The 19,491-nt window shown below is 38.9% G+C and overlaps 1 protein-coding gene across 1 annotated transcript in view; it reads left to right on the top strand.

Moving 5' to 3' along the window:
• LOC126240382 (lysosomal alpha-mannosidase-like) overlaps positions 1 to 19,491 on the top strand; it is a 293,209-nt gene that overhangs the window by 153,649 nt on the left and 120,069 nt on the right. The window contains exon 8 of the mRNA XM_049947921.1: positions 11,056 to 11,275. Within this exon, the coding sequence (XP_049803878.1) occupies positions 11,056 to 11,275 (220 nt within the window). The remainder of the gene's footprint in view (positions 1 to 11,055; positions 11,276 to 19,491) is intronic.

A 19,491-nucleotide genomic window follows, 5' to 3' on the forward strand; every position in this document is an offset into this window, starting at 1 on the left:
TATGAGACAGGCGAAATACCCTCAGACTTCAAGAAGAATATAATAATTCCAATCCCAAAGAAAGCAGCTGTTGACAGATGTGAAAATTATTGAACTATCAGTTTAATAACTCACAGCTGCAAAATATTAACAGGAATTCTTTACAGATGAATGGAAAAACTGGTAGAAGGCAAACTCGGGGATGATCAGATTTGATTTCGTAGGAATGTTGGAACACATGAGGCAATACTGACCATACAACTTGTCTTAGAAAATAGATTAAGGAAAGGCATACCTGTGTTTCCAGCATTTGTAAACTTAGGGAAAGCTTTTCACAATGTTGACTGGAACACTTTCTTTCAGATTCTGAAGGTGGCAGGGGTAAAATACAGGGAGCAAAAGGCTTTTCACAATTTGTACAGAAACCAGATGGCAGTTATAAGAGTCGAGGGGTATGAAAGAGAAGCAGTGGTTGGGAAGGGAGTGTGACAGTGTTGTAGCCCATCCCCGATGTTACTCAATCTGTATATTGAGCAAGCGGTAAAGGAAACAAAAGAGAAATTCAGATTAGGTATTAAAATCCATGGAGAAGAAATAAAAACTTTGAGGTTCGCCAGTGACATTGTAATTCTGTCAGAGACGGCTAAGGACTTGGAAGAGCAGTTGAACAGAATGGACAGTGTCTTGAAAGGAGGACATAAGATGAACATCAACAAAAGTAAAATGAGGATAATGGAATGTAGTCGAATTAAGTCGGGTGATGCTGAGGGAATTAGATTAGGAAATGAGACACTTAAAGTAGTAAAGGAGTTTTGCTGTTTGGGGAGCAAAATAAGTGATGATGGTCAAAGTAGAGAGGATATAAAATGTAGACTGGCAATGGCAAGGAAAGTGTTTCTGAAGAAGAGAAATTTGTTAACATTGAGTATAGATTTCAGTGTCAGGAAGTCGTTTCTCAAAGTACTTGTATGGAGTGTAGCCATGTACCAAGTGAAACATGGACAATAAATAGTTTGGACAAGAAGAGAATAGAAGCTTTCGAAATGTGGTGCTGCAGAAGAATGGTGAAGATTCGATGGGTAGATCATATAATTAATGAGGAGATATTGAATAGGATTGGGGAGAAGAGAAGTTTGTGGCACAACTTGACTAGAAGAAGGGATCGGCTGGTAGGACATGTTCTGAGGCATCAAGGGATCACGAATTTAGTATTGGAGGGCAGCGTGGAAGGTAAAAATCGTAGAGGGAGACCAAGAGATGAATACACTAAACAGATACAGAAGGATGTGGGTTGCAGTAGGTACTGGGAGATGAAGAAGCTTGCACAGGATAGAGTAGCAAGGAGAGCTGCATCAAACCAGTCTCTGGACTGGTTCTGCAGATAGGCTATGGATAGTACACCATGACTGTGACAACTCAGGGGAGGTAGAGGATATGCGGTTGCATAAGGCGGCGTTCTGGATGCCAAGTTCGTCGACTTGTGAACACACGTCCGACAGCTCGTGCAGTAATGCATTGAGCAGGGTGAAAAGCATAGCCAAGGAGGTGGAGAGTGAAGTCATGATGAACTCGTGTGAGCACGGAACGGCAGAGCCAGATGTGTGGCGGAGTGCGGCATCTTGCAGGTCTGGTGAAAGGTCGCAATGATGTAGAAAATCCGACCCGATCACAAGTTCATCCACATCAGCAATGTGGGAGGTCCAAGGGAAGGAGTGGATCAGTGATAGGTGAAGTGACATCTTGATGGAACCATGGACCACAGTGGGAGAGTGATTGGCAGCTATCAAGGTGAAAGTAGTAGGTGAAAGTGTGTCACAAGGGTGCTTTGCTGGGATAACGCTAACATTGGCACCAGTGTCGATGAGAAAGCGAATGCCTGATGACATGTCTGTGGCATAGAGGCATCGTATATCTGAAGTGAGTGGTGCAACGTCAGATGATGGCACTTAGAAGGAATGTGGCAGGACATGGCGCCTAAACGTGCCTGCTGATATTGTTCGGGTTGGCACAAGGCGCGTGGCAGTTGTGGGTAGTGTCCCCGTACGTAGCGTGGAACCGGCAGAGAGGATAGGCCGGTAGGTGGGGTGGTGCGGAGTGGGAGGGTGCAACAGCTGACTGTGTCGGCGCCGGTAGCCGATTGGGCTGCTGCTCGGGTGAGGTCAGTGGCTGTCGGGAGGCCACAGGCAATACCTCCTGTAGGCTGCTAGGTGGCAGCTCCTGACTGGCAGCTGAGGCACCGTGGTGAGCTCACTGGCCTCTGCCGGCAGGGCGTGAAACCTAAGGTGCAGGCGTGTCAACTGACAGTGATGGAGAGGTCATCCTTGACAGGTGTTGTTTTGATGAATGATAGCGTAAGGCCAGTTTGCCATGCATTAACAAACCTCAAGTGGGTTGGCGACATATGACAGTAGGCATTATGACCATCGACAATGTCCAAAGTGCTGCTTCAGGTAATGCTTCATTGTCAATTAAAGCACACAGGTGCCGCCAAAGCTGCGAAGGTGTGTGGTCGTCTAGATCCTAATCGTGAATAATGTGGTGGATAGCCTCGGCTGGAAGGCGAGAAAGGCGCTCAATGATCAGTGCTTTCACCGTCGAATACTTGGGCGGTGAGGGAAGCAAGTCACTGATGTGATCTGGAGTGTGGAGATGACTCACCAGGCAGACAAAATGGGCGTCATCAACTGAAATTTCGTGGTTGTCCAGTATGTGATCCACTAAGGCAAACCAAGTCTTAGGGTTATCATTTTGCAAAGCAGGTAGCTCGAGAAACCTGCCCAGTAACACAAGTTGATGCAACACCGGAAGTTCAGTTGCAGTGAATGGTGTGTCACCCGAGGTCTCCATGGGGCGGCGGGTGCATGCAACACAGGGTGTGGAGGGGGTGGGCGTAAAAGTCGGCACCGTGTGTTCAAACTGCAGGCCTGGTGTAGAACACGGCGCTGGTGTAATGGTCTCTGTTGTTACAACAGCGGGCAGAAGGTGCTTGCGGCATAGCCACGAAGAGGGCTGATCCAGTAACCGACGCAGGCAGAATGGCTGGCACCATTACAAAAGCGAGAAGGAGGTGGTCGTGGTGTAACCACGGTGAAATGCTTGAGGAAACTGGTGCAGTCAAGGCGACTGGCATTGGGGGGAATGCTGCGACACTAGAGACATGTAAGAATGTGCTACCTCGTGCACAGAAATGTTTGATTCACAATTCTGGAATGTGGCCAGCACATCAAACTACCCCGAAGGTAACTGCGTGGATGAAGGATAAACCACAATGTCTTTAACTGGAAGATCATCCGTGATGTCGTTAGGTGGCGTGCACTGTCCGTGTTGTGGCTGTTGTTGTGCTGCCATGCTAGACGTGACCATGTTGAGCTGGTTAAGATTAGGTGGTCACAGGTGTGGCTGGGCGTAAATAATTGTTCGCTTTTAACCAAACTCACATTAGGTACACTTGACCACTTGTGGTCACCACTGTTTATAAGGCACATGACACTTGCACCGAAAGACACTGGTAGCCCCATTGTGGCGGAAACAATGTGGTCTGGCACTTGAAGGTCGCAAGTGACGAAAATGAGCACAAAATAACTTGCTATGAGATGATGACAGTGTCGGGGTTACCAATGTCGTTATCACATACGGTTGGTAGGTAATAACACATACTAAGTATTGAATATGGATTTATTAATCACTAAGACAAAATGAACAAACATGGTGGAAGAACAAGTTGCGTGCCAAGAATGAGCTAGAATAAAGCAGTCCAAAGAAATAAGAGTCAAAGATAGGGCACTCTGCACCAGTGACGCCACATAAGGAACAAATGTAGTACCGATGTAGAATTCACATTATCGAATAGCGTCTGATTCCAACCGTCTGCTTTGACCCATGACATAAGGGTGTTGTCGTGTATGACGTCATTACGGCGCCTGCTATGAGTTGGCTGTGTTTGTAGACGTTGTGTTTGGTGGCGCCCTCTGAGTGTGTGTGTCTATATATATATATATAGGTCAGGGGAAGTGTCTGTTCGTGTAGTGTTTTTTGATTCATGTAGGTTTTTTTTTTGTAGTGGTGTGTCTTTTTTTTACTGTTATATTTAGCTTGGACCCTCCCTAAAAACCCCAATTTCCCATGGCTGCCCCATTAATTTTATTGCATTTTTGGAGGAAGATGTTACTGTCTTATTTATACATATTTTCGTGTTTGTTGCTGTGTGTACGTAGTGACATCATAGGCACCATTTGGGAGATGCTTAGAATAGCCATTTCTGCCATACTGATGACGTCATGGGTCAAAGCAGATGGGTGGAATCAGACACTTCTGTAATCCCGAATAGCCAAATTCTGCAAAAGACTCACATAAAATTTTTAGGATTATGGGCGGATTTGCATCTAAAATGGGAAAAACATGTAGAAATACTTAACAAAAAATTAAGCAAGTACTGTTACGTATTTAAGGGGACCACACCCTGCCTATCTAACACATGTCAATTTAGGCAAGTATTTGACCAATTTCTGAAAAAAACTATTTGATGCAGGACCTTGATATTTTTACTGTATGTTACATGATGCTAATAGAGTTAACTGTACTAAAATATACTTTATCCATTTTATTGTTTTAAAAAAATACTATTTTAAATTTATTAACAAAAAATATTTAATTTTTTCTGCAGAAAACTTCCTAAAAGGGGAATATTAATGAATGTAGTACCAGAGGTGGCTTTTTATGTTATGCAGAGTCTCTGAAAATTTCATTCATTTACCTATGATAGTTTCTGATATAATGGGGCACATTTACTGAAAATTTTAGTTTGCGGGAAATTGACTTTAAAGAAAAAACTTTTGAAATTTGTTACTTACAGTTAATTAAAACTGTCCTGCTGCATATGATGGCCCTTCTTTGGCCTCTAACAGGTCTTCCAGCTTCTTTTTCACGTTCCTGTATGTTTGTCTTGCTTTCTTGGCCATATTCAGATGCTGACCTGTCTGCATCGGCTATCCTCATTTTATCGCAGTGTTGCAGCCCAGTGATCATATTTTCACCAGGATTAATTCCCAGCTTTTTCAGTACCCAACACTTTCCAATATTACCAGAATTGAATGTAATAACAGCATCATGAACTCCTAGTTTCATTGTATGCATGCCCACAAATACAGTTTTAGGAAGGCGGTTCCAAATTATGCTGTTGAAACATTCATTTGGGTTCTGTGTCTCCCCATGCAGACATTTTCTTAGAAGGTCAGTATGAGCCAAGTCCCTGAAAATAGGTTTAATTGCTGTAATAACCGCAGCAGGAAAAGAATGCTGGCGAGAATAAGATTCTCCAGGTGCCTGAGCCCTATTGTATTTGCACCACGAATTTTCTCCTGATGGACACAATCCATAACGTGACTTATCATCAGTAGATGACTTATGGAGGAATATGGCCCAAACATCTCTCTTCATTGTCTCCAGATTTTCTTTATTTCTCCTAATTGCCTGCCCATAGTATACCTGAAAGTTTTCTATTTCAGTTTTAGTTAACCGACCCTGTCAGGTCAACAATAATTCCATCTTCTAATTTTTTTCCTCGCTAATAATGGCACCTCCATATGGCTTAGAGTTCACCGCTTTGTTGTATGCCTTACTGTCACCATCGCCCAAATACATGGTGTACTGTATGCCTCTTGTTTCTACGGAGCGATGAAATATTTATTGTACTCCATGAACTTCCATACCACCACTTGTTCCTCTAAAATTAGCCACACAGTTGTGTTCTTTATGTTCATTGACTTTACAACATTTGGAATATTTAGACATTATCTCTGCATCTAACACTTTACCGGTGTCTACACTCATGGCAGTCACTACTCCATTCAGAGAAGTATGTAAGTATGTCCTCTTTTCTGCCAACTTCCATCAAGTGCAACTGCAATATCCGAATATCCATCATTTTCTTCCACTGCTTCCCTAGCAGCCAGTTTCATGCTTTCTTCACTGACCTCACATACAGTTTTCTCTAATATTGCAGTCAGTTTTTCAAATTTATTTGGTGGTTGATGTAAGTTCATCACTGAACAAAATGTTCTCCATGCAGCCATGCCCTTGCCAATAGATCGTAAGGCTTAAACTAATCTAGTATTGATTTCATAAGGGCCACTTGCATCTGGTTTTGAAGAACTCATAAATTAAATTCTAAGCAATTGCTAGGTCTTTCCTCCCACTGGCACTCTAACAAATTTTCACACTCTGTGACTGACCACACTGTCTACTTTGTACAAATAAATAAATTAGATCTGATAATATTCTCAAATTTATAATAATGTTACTGCACCCCTTGTCACTTACAGTAAATTCATTGTCAGTCTCTTGAAATGGTGAGAACTTCTTTGATGATGCACTTGTTGAAGAATTACAATTAGAAACATCGTTTCCAGGTAACATAACCTCTTGTACAAAAAGCTTTCTAAATTTGTTTCCTCTAAATTGTCGTTTCTTGAAAATGCCTTTACATTTTGTCATCTTCAATAAACTCAACAAAACACAGATAAACAAGCACTGCAAACGTAAATATAACAACTACTCACAATCACACTTGAACTAAACTAACCACATGTTTGAAAGCGTGTTGTTTACAAACACAGAGATCAAGCATATAGTAGAAATGACATGCCCCTTGGTAACCAAAAGGTACCAGAGAAATATCACTCATAAGCAACAAAATACTAACAAGTGGTACACCCCACAACTTAACGAACTCAGAATCCTGCTGATGATTATGAAAGACAAATCTCATAACAGTGATAGGGACAAGGAAAATTACACTAAAATGAGAAACCTTTACAGATTAGAAATAAAAAATGCTAAGTGCTGTGCAAATGATGAATATATTTTAAATTCTAAAAATAAATGTAAAGCTGCCTGGACTGTCATTAAAAGGGAAATTAATAAAACCAATAAAGAAAGGAGTATCCCTATTGACTGCAATATTCTCAATGAATATTTTGTAAATAGTGTCACCACCCCACCCATCAATTCTGCCTCTGACGCAGAGGCATTGCTCACTTGTGCAAAACAGACAAGAAGTGAGAAGATCACTTGGACCCGAATCACATTAAATGATATTCATAAGTCAATAAACAAATTAAGTAATTCCAAAACAGAAGATTATTATGGACTCAGTAATCTCATCATTAAATGTATAGCAAAAGAAATTGAAATGCCACTTCTCTCACTATCAAACAGAGTACTTGATGAAGGAATATTCCTCGACCGCTCACAGTTACATTGCCTGTGTATAAAAAAGGTGAAAGAAACCTCCCAAATAACTACAGACCCATTTCAATAGTACCAATCATAGCCAAGTTAGAAAATTGTGTGCATAAGGAGATATACAGGTATTTTGAAACCAACAAAATTTTAAATGAACAACAGTTTGGCTTCAGGTCACACCTATCAACTGTAAAAGCAGTAGAAGCTTTGGTGAGCAATTTTTATGAAGGGTATGAAAAAAGGGTATCAATGTCTGGAACACTTATTGATCTAAGTAAAGCATTTGACTTGGTGTCACATGACATACTCATCAAAAAGTTAAAATACTATGGCATTGAAGATGATACACTCCGTCTATTCAAATCTTATCTAAGCAGTAGGTTACAACTTGTATATGCAAATAAGCAGAGGTTAGAAATACTCGCTATAGAAAGAGGAATACCCTAAGGCTCTGTTCTTGGACCTTTTCTGTTCATTGTCTATGTTAATGACTTCTTGAATTACATACCGTGTAAGAACATAATATATGCTAACGATATGACATTAATAAGTACAGGAGAGAACTTACAGAGTGTAGTGGACAAAAATAGAGAAATGATGCAAATGGTTAATTACTGGTGTCAGGCTAACCAGCTGTGCATAAATCAAACAAAAACAGAAGAAATAATATTTAATCTCAAAGTAACTAAAAATGAAAACAAAACAGTGAAATTACTTGGACTAATCATAGACCAAAAGCTCTCATGGGAAGGACACACCAATTATCTATGTAGTAAACTAGCACGAGTACTTTTCTTATTGCATAAATTAAGAAACAGTGTGAGCAAGCAATTGCTACTCCACTCATACTATGCTTTTTTTCATTCCCAACTGGGTAACTCCCTAGGGGCTGAATATATTTTCAGATGGCAGTAGAAAGCCATCAGGTGCATGGAAGGGTTAGCACCCAGAGAGTCCTGCAGAAATTATTTTAAATCTCTTGGCATAATGACAGTGCCAAGCATGTACATATATAACTGTTTAATATATGCCAGAGAAAAATCTGAAAAAATTGAACATGAGATGTAATGTGCATGCACACAGTACAAGAAACAGTCACCTGCTGGACTTGCCTTCCACAAGACTTGCTGTAGTCCATAATAACTATAAGTACTTAAGCATAAAATTTTTCAATAAGTTACCATGCTCAGCTCATACAGTACCACTAAATAAATATAAGAATACATTGCAAATCTGGCTAAAAAACAACGATTTTCTATACAACTGAAGAATTCTTAGAAACTAATCATCAAAATATATGTTTTACCTAAGTTACGAAGAAAATGTTTTGATATTATATAAGCTAGTTATTTACTGTGATTCTTTTCTTATGTGTGTATTTAATTACTGTATAAAACATTGTTTTACATAATGCTGAAGAAAAGGTCTTTAGTTTCTTTCCTCCCCTTTCTGTAACTATTTTAATATCGTACTGAAACGAAAACCCTCTGTAAACTTTGACGAAGCCAATTGTATGAAAAATACTGAAAGCCTAATAAAAATATTCTATTATATTCTATTCTAAAGAATACCGACCGTATCATTCCAAGGATAGCCAACACACTCAGGAGTACAAAAAAAAAAAAAAAAAAAAAAAAAAAATCCCTAATGTGCAATGTAGGGGATATAAAGATCAAAAATATATGTAGAAAAGTGGGTGACAGAAAAGTGGGCATGGTACATAAACACACGTGGCAGGAAAACGCTCGAAAAAAAAAATTTTTTTTTTCAGCAAGATCCTTTACAGAGTACTTGAATAAAACCTTAATCTATCGAAATATGATGAAAACCAAAAATCGATTTTCCTCAACCTGAACCACGGTGTGGTCGCCTTAAGAGCGCTTAAAGGTTGCTGCAATACTGAAACAGTGTTAAGTGTTTATTATGCATACATGCATAGTCTGCTGAAGTATGGTAATGTGTTCTGGGGAAATACCTCTTTTGCAAAGCATTCTTTTAAGCTCTAAAATAAAGCTGTAAGATTAATAAGTAATGTTGCTTACAGAATGCCATGTAGAGATATCTTTAAGGAATTAAAAATCATGACCTTACAATTTATATTTATATTTGAAAGTGTCTGCTTCATTAAAAACCATAAAGTTTCAGCTTTGAATAGTGAGATCCACAATCATCAAACAAGGAACAGGGATGACCATCATAAGGATGTGCACAGAAAATCAATATATCAGGACAGTGCTGTTTACAAACCAAAAAATCTGTACACTGCGTTGCCAGATAGCATAAAAAAATTAACCAAACATTAATACATTCAAAAAAGAACTAAAAAAATCTACTAATAAGCAATAGCTTCTACAGCATTAATGAATACCTGAAATTTTACTCATCTCTGTAGGTCTGGTTCATAACTCTCTAAACAAAAATTCATAATTATCAACCATTACTAGATAAGACTGAACTTCTTGCATCCATGTGTGGATCTCATTATGCACCTAGCTTTTGTGCCATATGTTACTATGCCTAGTTAACTAAAGTACTGGTATTTAATAATTTTAGTAAAATCAGCCAAGGGGTTTCACTAGCTTTTATTCTGTCTGTATGTACATATGTAATTTTATAATCCAACTAAGCAAAATAATGATTGTGTTATAAAGATGTGTTGATACCAATGGCAAGATTTTACACATGATGTAAATATGTAATATTTTATACTTTCTGTACTTAAACTAGTCCAACATCATGAATGTGATAATACGGGCACTAAATAAATCAATAAATAAAATAAATAGATGAATAAAATGTAAAGAATTGCATGATATCATTCGCAGGAAACCTTGTTTCGATATCTGGAATCATTTATGAGATTGTTATAACCACCTGATTCCTGCTGCACTAGGATGTCAATGGGTGCGCCGCACTCAACCACCCCTTGGATATAAAACCAAATACTCGGGAACAAAATGAGATATCCTTTTGTTCTTAGTTTTAAATAAAATTTTGATGTCATATCTAATTTAACTTTGTGCAATCTATTAGCTCAAATCAACCATATCCAAAGTTTATGCAATGCATTTTTAGCTCTGTGAACTCCTTATAATTTTGTGCAATGTCTTACATAATTTGATGCAGTGCAGTAAGTATGAAAATAACAAAGGGAAAGTTAGTTCTTTGTTGAGTGAAGATGTCAGACTGTAAAATGTGCAAAAATCAATTTTTGTTACCTAATAGTTTTCAACAAACTGGATGATAAGTACTTCATATTAGTCAGAGTGCCATCTCTCAACAGAGGCACCAGAATTTGGCGAGCAGTACAGTCGTAAAAAAAAGCAGCCTCAACGTGGAATGCAAAGAGCTCACCCATAGCAGTGAAAGGCTTAATTATTCTAACTGACAATAGTGTTCCAAGTTAAGTAAAATCAGAGCTTCTGTTGTTAATGCTGTCTTTCACACAGCTGTCGGTTATTCCATAATCTATTCTACTAAGCTTGACTCTGTTACTCTCGTGTCAGAGCTTATCATATTTGTGATATTACATGAATTTAATGTATTATCAGCTTCATGTGAGTTGTGTTCTGAGAGTTTGCATCAATATTAAAGTCTCTGTTTATACTCAGGTCAGAATAATTATTCATAGCCTGTTCTTACACAGAGATCACCTACTTTGTTAGAGATAAATATTTTTATTGTACTATATTACTTACATTGCCACTTATAATTTCCTAAGCTGTTTTGAATTCTAAGAGTAAGTCTTGTTACAGTCTAATAATTTATTTTAAATATTAGTTTATGATAATTTTTAACTAACACAGAAATTTAAAATTATTAATTTGTTTGCAGATATATTAACGCCAAACAGGAAGAAGGAGGCAGACTGAATCTATTGTATTCAACTCCAGCCTGTTACCTGAAAGCCTTAAATGATGCCAACATTACATGGACTGTTAAAGAGGATGACTTCTTTCCCTATGCAAGTGATGAGCACTCTTACTGGACGGGCTATTTTGTTTCTCGTACAACAAGCAAATACTTTGAAAGGCAGGCAAACAACTTTCTTCAGGTACTTATTCACATCAAAGTATTACATAATTTCATTATTAGACTTTCAAAAATGAGACTTCAGTGTGTAATTACTGTAACAAGTAGGTAGTTCAGTTGCTGCTAGAAGATACATTAACCTTTAATTTACAGTCTGTAGCTTAAATAAGAAAGGACAGATCTGCAAGAAGTGCAGTAAAATAAAAATCAACAAAGTATTTATTTACCAGATGCCAGTCCATTTACTGGATGCACACAGTATCTTGGCCCCTTTGTGATTGGTAGAAATAATTCTGTTTGCCACCTTTGCTACAGAACAGTATTGTTAACCGTAGCCATTATTGACTCATGTGCGGTGTTTTTCATGGTGGGTGATGATAGTTATTTACAAAAATGAGCAAAGACACTGGTCCTTCTAGAGTTGGGCCAGCCATGGTGTGCCAAACTTCACGCGTGCAGAGTGTGTGCGCTGCTCATTTCTTCCTGCTGGTACCTGGTACAGTGCGACATTCCACTTTGTATTGCGATGTGGCATTTTTTGGTTGACACAGCTGTCTTCATTTCAGCAGAATCATGGTATCAGCACTATTTGTCCATGATATGAAGGATGTTCACAGGTCCAGTACCTGTTTGCACAAAAAGGGACAGTCTAGTGATCTATCGCCACAAACATGTAAAAATGAATGGGAATAACAGAAGAGACAGATGAGAATTCTCAACATATATTAATCACTCATATAAGTGACAAGTACACCAAATTTGCTATGAAATGACATGACAATACTATGCCAAAAGAATTTAAAGATTTGTTTGTCAATGAAAGATCAAACACTGATTTACAGATGGGCTTCATTATTTTGTGTATCAAAAGCACTTTGTGCTAAATTTGTAGGCATGGTGCATGTGTAGAAATTGGTGGTACAAACAGTAAAATTTCTGAAGTTCCACAAAGGGAGCCAGTTGCAACAGTTTTCAGTGGAACTGAATGAAGAGTATGGAAACTTTATATATTACTGCAAAGTGTGTTGTAATGATTTTTTGATTTAAAATTCACTGTTGTTGAATTTATGAAGGAAAACGGAGTCCAGGAGTGAAAATTAGAACATACAGAATGTATTGAAGACTTTGAATTTTAAGTGGGCTTGGTTGCACACTGCCCATAATGTTCTACATTGCTTTCCTCAGGTAGTTTCCACATCTCCATAATGAGGTTGCAAAAGTGCTAGGATATTTCAGACCACGTATCTGAGTGAAAGACATTTTTTTGGTCATGAAACTAAATAAGTAAAGATTACACAGTAACCCAAGTGCGAAAATCTGTGAAACTGTCTGTGTTTGTCCGTAAAAAATTATGTCTTCAGTGCACCAAATTCAATAATAATGAAAATTTGTTTGGTTTCTGACCTGTGTTGTTGAGAGATGTGAAATATAAAACCAAGTCATACACAGCGTGGCTGCATTCCAAAGGTTCCATTGCAATTTAAATACAGCATGTTTGAAGTTTTCCCCTTCACATGCTGAGACAACACAATGTGCCAGTATGGGAAATGTGCCAGGGGGCATGAATACTATGGCACTTGTGCTGGGGCACAGCCCATGACCTGAATTCTTGGCCACCCCTGTTCTAGAGGTGTGCCTTTAACTCCAAGAACTCCAACAAATTCTTGGCAGAAGAGGAGGATTGTTGTTAAAAGGGGTAAGGGAAAAGTGATGCTGGATGTCATTCAGTGCTGTGACAAGGACAAAGAGGCAGAAAGCACTGCTCCACTCACTTAATAAAAATCTTAAAAGAGCAGCCATGTATACAGGGAAGACAGAGCACAGCCTGAAAAGGCTGAGGAATTTCATAAGTACTCATCCTGGCAAATCACCTGCTACTCCTGGCAAGAAGATGTAAAATTTTTGGTAACATTTTTGGAAATCAGTGATCTATTAAGCTACATAAAATCAGTGAAACAGCAGTCTAGATCATAATGGTTGTGGCCTAGCTTGTTCAGTTTGAGTAGTTTCAGTGACTGTTGTCTACTGAATGTTCTATATCACCAACTTCAGCTGATGGCGCTGTTCTGAAGATGGCCTAAGACTTGGCCAAAACTGATCGTTTTAATAAAATAACCATCAAGATCTAAACTGTATTTCTTTTGATTTTATTAAGAAAATGTAAATTTGAAATAGATTTCTTTGTTTTCTGCATGATGTCATTCAAGTACAAAAATAATCCCATGAGATAACTGCATTTAAATCTCAAAATGAACATGGTAAATCATATTAATAAGTGAATGTAATCCATTATTCAAATTAATACTTCTATTTCTCTACTATAATTTTGCCTCTAACAATGTTCTTTAAGTGAACGTTATTCCAATATTTTTTTCTTGTGAGAGGTGTGTAAAGGTGCAAATCAGTTTGGTCATAACACACTTTACATAGCAAATACAGGTCTGTTATGTTGAACAGTTCTTCAAGTTATCTCGGGGTCTCCTTGCAGCATAATCTAAAGTGCATAAACTATTACTGACAAATCTTTTTTTTATAGAAGAATAGTTATATATTGTTTATATGAAAAATCTAATTTCACCTCATTCTAATATATTTAGTGTAGAATGCTGTCCAACTTTCTAAGAACTATTTTTCTCTTATGCTCTTACGTGAAGGAATGGTGCAATTCTTTCAGTCAATGATTTCAATAACCAGGTAATTAGAGAAACAATTGAGGAATTTTGTACTCTTAAGGAGATTGCATGTACTACATTGACTGGAAATGAAGTGCTACCTCTTTCATGAAATTGTAGAAGTCTATGAGCCAGGTGTAAGAAGCTCCAAAAATAAGAGGCATCTTCTAACTGAATGACCATAGAATTCTGGTAGTCTTGTTTCATAATTGAAATGAGAAACATCAGAGAAGCTGGCACATAAATTGTCTACCTTGTTCATGCCTGAGTAAACAATAACATGAGCTTTGGCAAATGCTGGCAGATTGCAGGGTTGGTGAGCATCACAGCAATGTTGCCAGATTGAGGGAAGTTTGTCATAAATGAGGAAAAAATAAGCAAAAATTTAGTCTCATGGTTGTTGTTGTGGTCTTCAGTCCTGAGACTGGTTTGATGCAGCTCTCCATGCTACCCTATCCTGAGCAAGCTTCTTCATCTCCCAGTACTTACTGCAGCCTACATCCGTCTGAATCTGCTTAGTGTATTCATCTCTTGGTCTCCCTCTACGATTTTTACCCTCCACGCTGTCCTCCAATGCTAAAAATGTGATCCCTTGATACCTCAGAAAATGCCCTACCAACCGGTCCCTTCTTCTCATCAAGTTGTGCCACAAACTCCTCTTCTCCCCAATTCTATTCAATACCTCCTCATTAGTTATGTGATCTACCCATCTAATCTTCAGCATTCTTCTGTAGCACCACATTTTGAAAGCTTCTATTCTCTTCCTGTCCAAACTATTTATCGTCCATGTTTCACTTCCGTACATGGCTACACTCCATACAAATACTTTCAGAAACGACTTCCTGACACTTAAATCTATACTCGATGTTAACAAATTTCTCTTCTTCAGAAACGCTTTCCTTGCCATTGCCAGTCTATATTTTATATCTTCTCTACTTTGACCATCATCAGTTATTTTTCTCCCCAAATAGCAAAACTCCTTTACTACTTTAAGTGTCTCATTTCCTAATCTAATTCCCTCAGCATCACCCGACTTAATTCGACTACATTCCATTATCCTCGTTTTGCTTTTGTTGATGTTCATCTTATATCCTCCTTTCAAGACACTGTCCATTCCGTTCACTGCTCTTCCAAGTCCTTTGCTGTCTCTGACAGAATTACAATGTCATCAGCGAACCCAAAGTTTTTATTTCTTCTCCATGAATTTTAATACCTAGTCCGAATTTTTCTTTTGTTTCCTTTACTGCTTGCTCAATATACAGATTTAATAACATTGGGGAGAGGCTACAACCCTGTCTCACTCCCTTCCCAACCACTGCTACCCTTTCATGCCCCTCGACTCTTATAACTGCCATCTGGTTTCTGTACAAATTGTAAATAGCCTTTCGCTCCCTGTATTTTACCCCTGCCACCTTTAGAATTTGAAAGACAGTATTCCAGTAAACATTGTCAAAAGCTTTCTCTAAGTCTACAAATGCTAGAAACGTAGGTTTGCCTTTCCTTAATCTTTCTTCTAAGATAAGTCGTAAGGTCAGTATTGCCTGACGTGTTCCAATATTTCTACGGAATCCAAACTGATCTTCCCCGAGGTCAGCTTCTACCAGTTTTTCCATTCGTCTGTAAAGAATTTGCGTTAGTATTTTGCAGCTGTAACTTATTAAACTGATAGTTCGGTAATTTTCACATCTGTCAACAGCTGCTTTCTTTGGGATTGGAATTATTATATTCTTCTTGAAGTCTGAGGGTATTTCGCCTGTCTCATACATCTTGCTCACCAGATAGTAGAGTTTTGTCAGGACTGGCTCTCCCAAGGCCATCAGTAGTTCTAATGGAATATTGTCTACTCCCGGGGCCTTGTTTCGGCTCAGGTCTATCAGTGCTCTGTCAAACTCTTCACGCAGTATCGTATCTCCCATTTCATCTTCATCTACATCCTCTTCCATTTCCATAATATTGTCCTCAAGTACATCACCCTTGTATAAACCCTCCATATACTCCTTCCACCTTTCTGCTTTCTCTTCTTTGGTTAAAACTGGTTTTCCATCTGAGCTCTTGATATTCATACAAGTGGTTCTCTTTTCTCCAAAGGTCTCTCTAATTTTCCTGTAGGCAGTATCTATCTTACCCCTAGTGGGATAAGCTTCTACATCCTTACATTTGTCCTCTAATCATCCCTGCTTAGCCATTTTGCACTTCCTGTCGATCTCATTTTTGAGACGTTTGTATTCCTTTTTGCCTGCTTCATTTACTGCATTTTATATTTTCTCCTTTCATCAATTAAATTCAATATTTCTTCTGTTACCCAAGGATTTCTACTAGCCCTCGTCTTTTTACCTACTTGATCCTCTGTTGCCTTCACTACTTCATCACTCAGAGCTACCCATTCTCCTTCTACTGTACTCCTTTCCCCCACTGCTGTCAATTGTTCCCTTATGCTCTCCCTGAAACTCTGTGCAACCTCTGGTTCTTTCAGTATATCCAGGTCACATCTCCTTAAATTCCCACCTTTTTGCAGTTTCTTCAATTTTAATCTGCAGTTCATAACCAGTAGATTGTGGTCAGAGTCTACATCTGCCCCTGGAAATGTCTTACAATTTAAAACCTGGTTCCTAAATCTCTGTCTTACCATTATATAATCTATCTGATACCTTTTAGTATCTCCGGGATTCTTCCATGTATACAGCCTTCTTCTATGATTCTTGAACCAAGTGTTAGCTATGATTAAGTTATGGTCTGTGCAAAATTCTACCAGACGGCTTCCTCTTTCATTTCTTATCCCCAATCCATATTCACCTACTATGTTTCCTTCTCTCCCTTTTCCTACACTCGAATTCCAGTCACCCATGACTATTAAATTTTCGTCTCCCTTCACTATCTGAATAATTTCTTTTATCTCATCATACATTTCATCAATTTCTTCATCATCTGCAGAGCTAGTTGGCATATAAACTTATACTACTGTAGTAGGCGTGGGTTTCATGTCTATCTTGGCCACAATAATGCGTTCACTATGCGGACTCCTATTTTTTTATTCATTATTAAACCTACTCCTGCATTACCCCTATTTGATTTTGTATTTATAACCCTGTATTTGCCTGACCAAAAGTCTTGTTCCTCCTGCCACCGAACTTCACTAATTCCCACTATATCTAACCTTAACCTATCCATTTCCCTTTTTAAATTTGCTAACCTACCTGCTCAATTAAGGGATCTGACATTCCACGCTCCGATCCGTAGAACGCCAGTTTTCTTTCTCCTGATAACAATGTCCTCCTGAGTAGTCCCCGCCCGGAGATCCGAATGGGGGACTATTTTACCTCCAGAATATTTTACCCTAGAGGACGCCATCATCATTTAACCATACAGTAAAGCTGCATGCCCTCGGGAGAAATTACGGCTGTAGTTTCCCCGGCTATCTGTGTCGCTGAGGCACGCAAGCCTCCCCACCAACGGCAAGGTCCATGGTTCATGGGGGGGGGGAGTCTCATGGTAAAATGGAAAAATTAGAAATAATTACAAAAAATTCGGGATTTTTAGAAATTACTAAAAAAATGCAATGGTTCTCACTCAATATCTCCTGCTGTGGGAATAGGGGACTCCCCTGCTTATGGACTGTTTATCTTTCCATGTCATGTGAGAAGGATGTTTATAGAACCTCAGTATCTTATAAACCATCCCAAATGAATAGCTTTAGTGAATTCATTTCCACATGCAGTAGCATTACCTCAATCTTAATGGAAGTGTACCTGTACAGTAAAAATTAGCTGTATTAATATTTCAGTATATAGTTCACACCCAGTAAGACTGTCAAATGAGTGACAAACATAGCACTCCTAAAAAGAAAAGAAAAGTTAGTGATGGTTTAATGCTAGAAGAAATCAATGAGAAAGTTTCAAGAAAGTTGAAATTTCAAGATCAGTGGCTACATGATCCTACTTTTGATGAGTGCTTAAGACAGCTGGCCAATAATGAATTTAAATGTAGATGTGCTGCTTGTAATGTGGACATATGTGGAAAAAATGATCTACACAAGCATGCTCTAAGTCAGAAATATCTCAAGTTAGTCAAAACTTTCGTGGCCACACCATCCATAAGTGGATACATATCTATAACACAAATAATGGAAAGTACAGGTAACAAATCAGCCAAAGAAGCAGAGATTAAATTGGCAACTGTTTGCAGAACATAAAGTTGTATTTGACATAGTGGAACATTTAATTCCCTTAGTGAAAGATGTATTTTCTTATTTTAAAAGTACCCAGAACAATAAAATGAAAAGATAAAGTTCACCAACATCATAAAAGAAATTGCTGTCATAGTAGAAACAGAATGAATTGTGGGTGATATCAAAACTATAAAGTGAAATGTCGTGGGGCGAGGGCTCCCAGTGGGTAGACCTGATTGCCTGGTGCAAGTCTTTGAGGTGTTGCCACTGCAGTGACTTGCGTGTCAATGAGAATGAAATGAGGATGATCAAGATGACAGAAACACCCGGTCCCTGAGCAGAGAAAATATCCAACCCAGCTAGGAATCGAACCCAGGCCCCCTGGAATGACAAGCTGGTGCACTGTCCAGTCAGCTACAGTGGCGTACATTAAAACAATGCCCTTTACACTGCTAATGGATGAAAGTTTAGACATTAGCTCTTGGCTTAATTTTCACCGGAAAGTACTTCCAGCCTCTCCCACAGATTCTTTTTTAATACAATGGAACACGTTAGCTCTGGTATTAAATCACAATGCAACTAGAACCTGACAATGTGTGACAAACGTGATGCGATGGGCAGGGGCGCGGGCTGAACTAATCTCTCTCTCTCTCTCTCTGTGTGTGTGTGTGTGTGTGTGTGTGTGTGTGTGTGTGTCTGTGTGGGTGGGTGGGTGGGTGATGTTTACGACTGTCAGCAATCTAGTAGTATGGCAATGTCATGTCTGGTGTGTTTCAGTGAGAAATAAATAACATGAGTGTTTGAACATGATGTGTATGTATCATGTGTGTTTGTGTGTTCACCATATTGTGAAAAGAATCAATTCCTACTCATCATGAAGACGACATGTTGAGTTGCAGACAGGCACAACAAATAGATGGTTACACACTGAGCCGAAGACTTCTCCAGAAAAGAAAACACATGCACATATGTGAAGGCAAAAGTTACATACACATGACCACTGCTGCCAGATTGCAACCCTAGCATTGAACAAAAGCAGCGGTCTAGAGTGGAGCAGGGAAAGCAGGTGGATAGCAGGGTACAGATGGGGAGAGAGAAGGGCACTGTCTGGCAGAGCATGCAGGGATTAAGTGGCGGGCCAAGTTTGCCAGCCATAGCATTGGAAGACTGTGGGAGAGGATTTGGGGGGTGGGGTGGGGGGTGGAGGACGGGAGTGGGAAAGGATATGAGTAGAGAGGAGGAAAAATTTAGTGAGTGCTGCACAATGAGTGAGGGGACATGAAGTGGAAGGAGGTGATGGGACAGAGGAGGCATAAACTGTTGGGTGGAGTTTGTGGGGACAGTAGGTTTCCTTAGGGTGACATTGTGATAGTTTTGGGAGCAGAGAATGTGTTGTTAGGA

The sequence above is a fragment of the Schistocerca nitens genome, chromosome 1 (assembly GCF_023898315.1).
Source record: "Schistocerca nitens isolate TAMUIC-IGC-003100 chromosome 1, iqSchNite1.1, whole genome shotgun sequence".
In the NCBI taxonomy this organism is placed as follows: Eukaryota; Metazoa; Arthropoda; class Insecta; order Orthoptera; family Acrididae; genus Schistocerca; species Schistocerca nitens.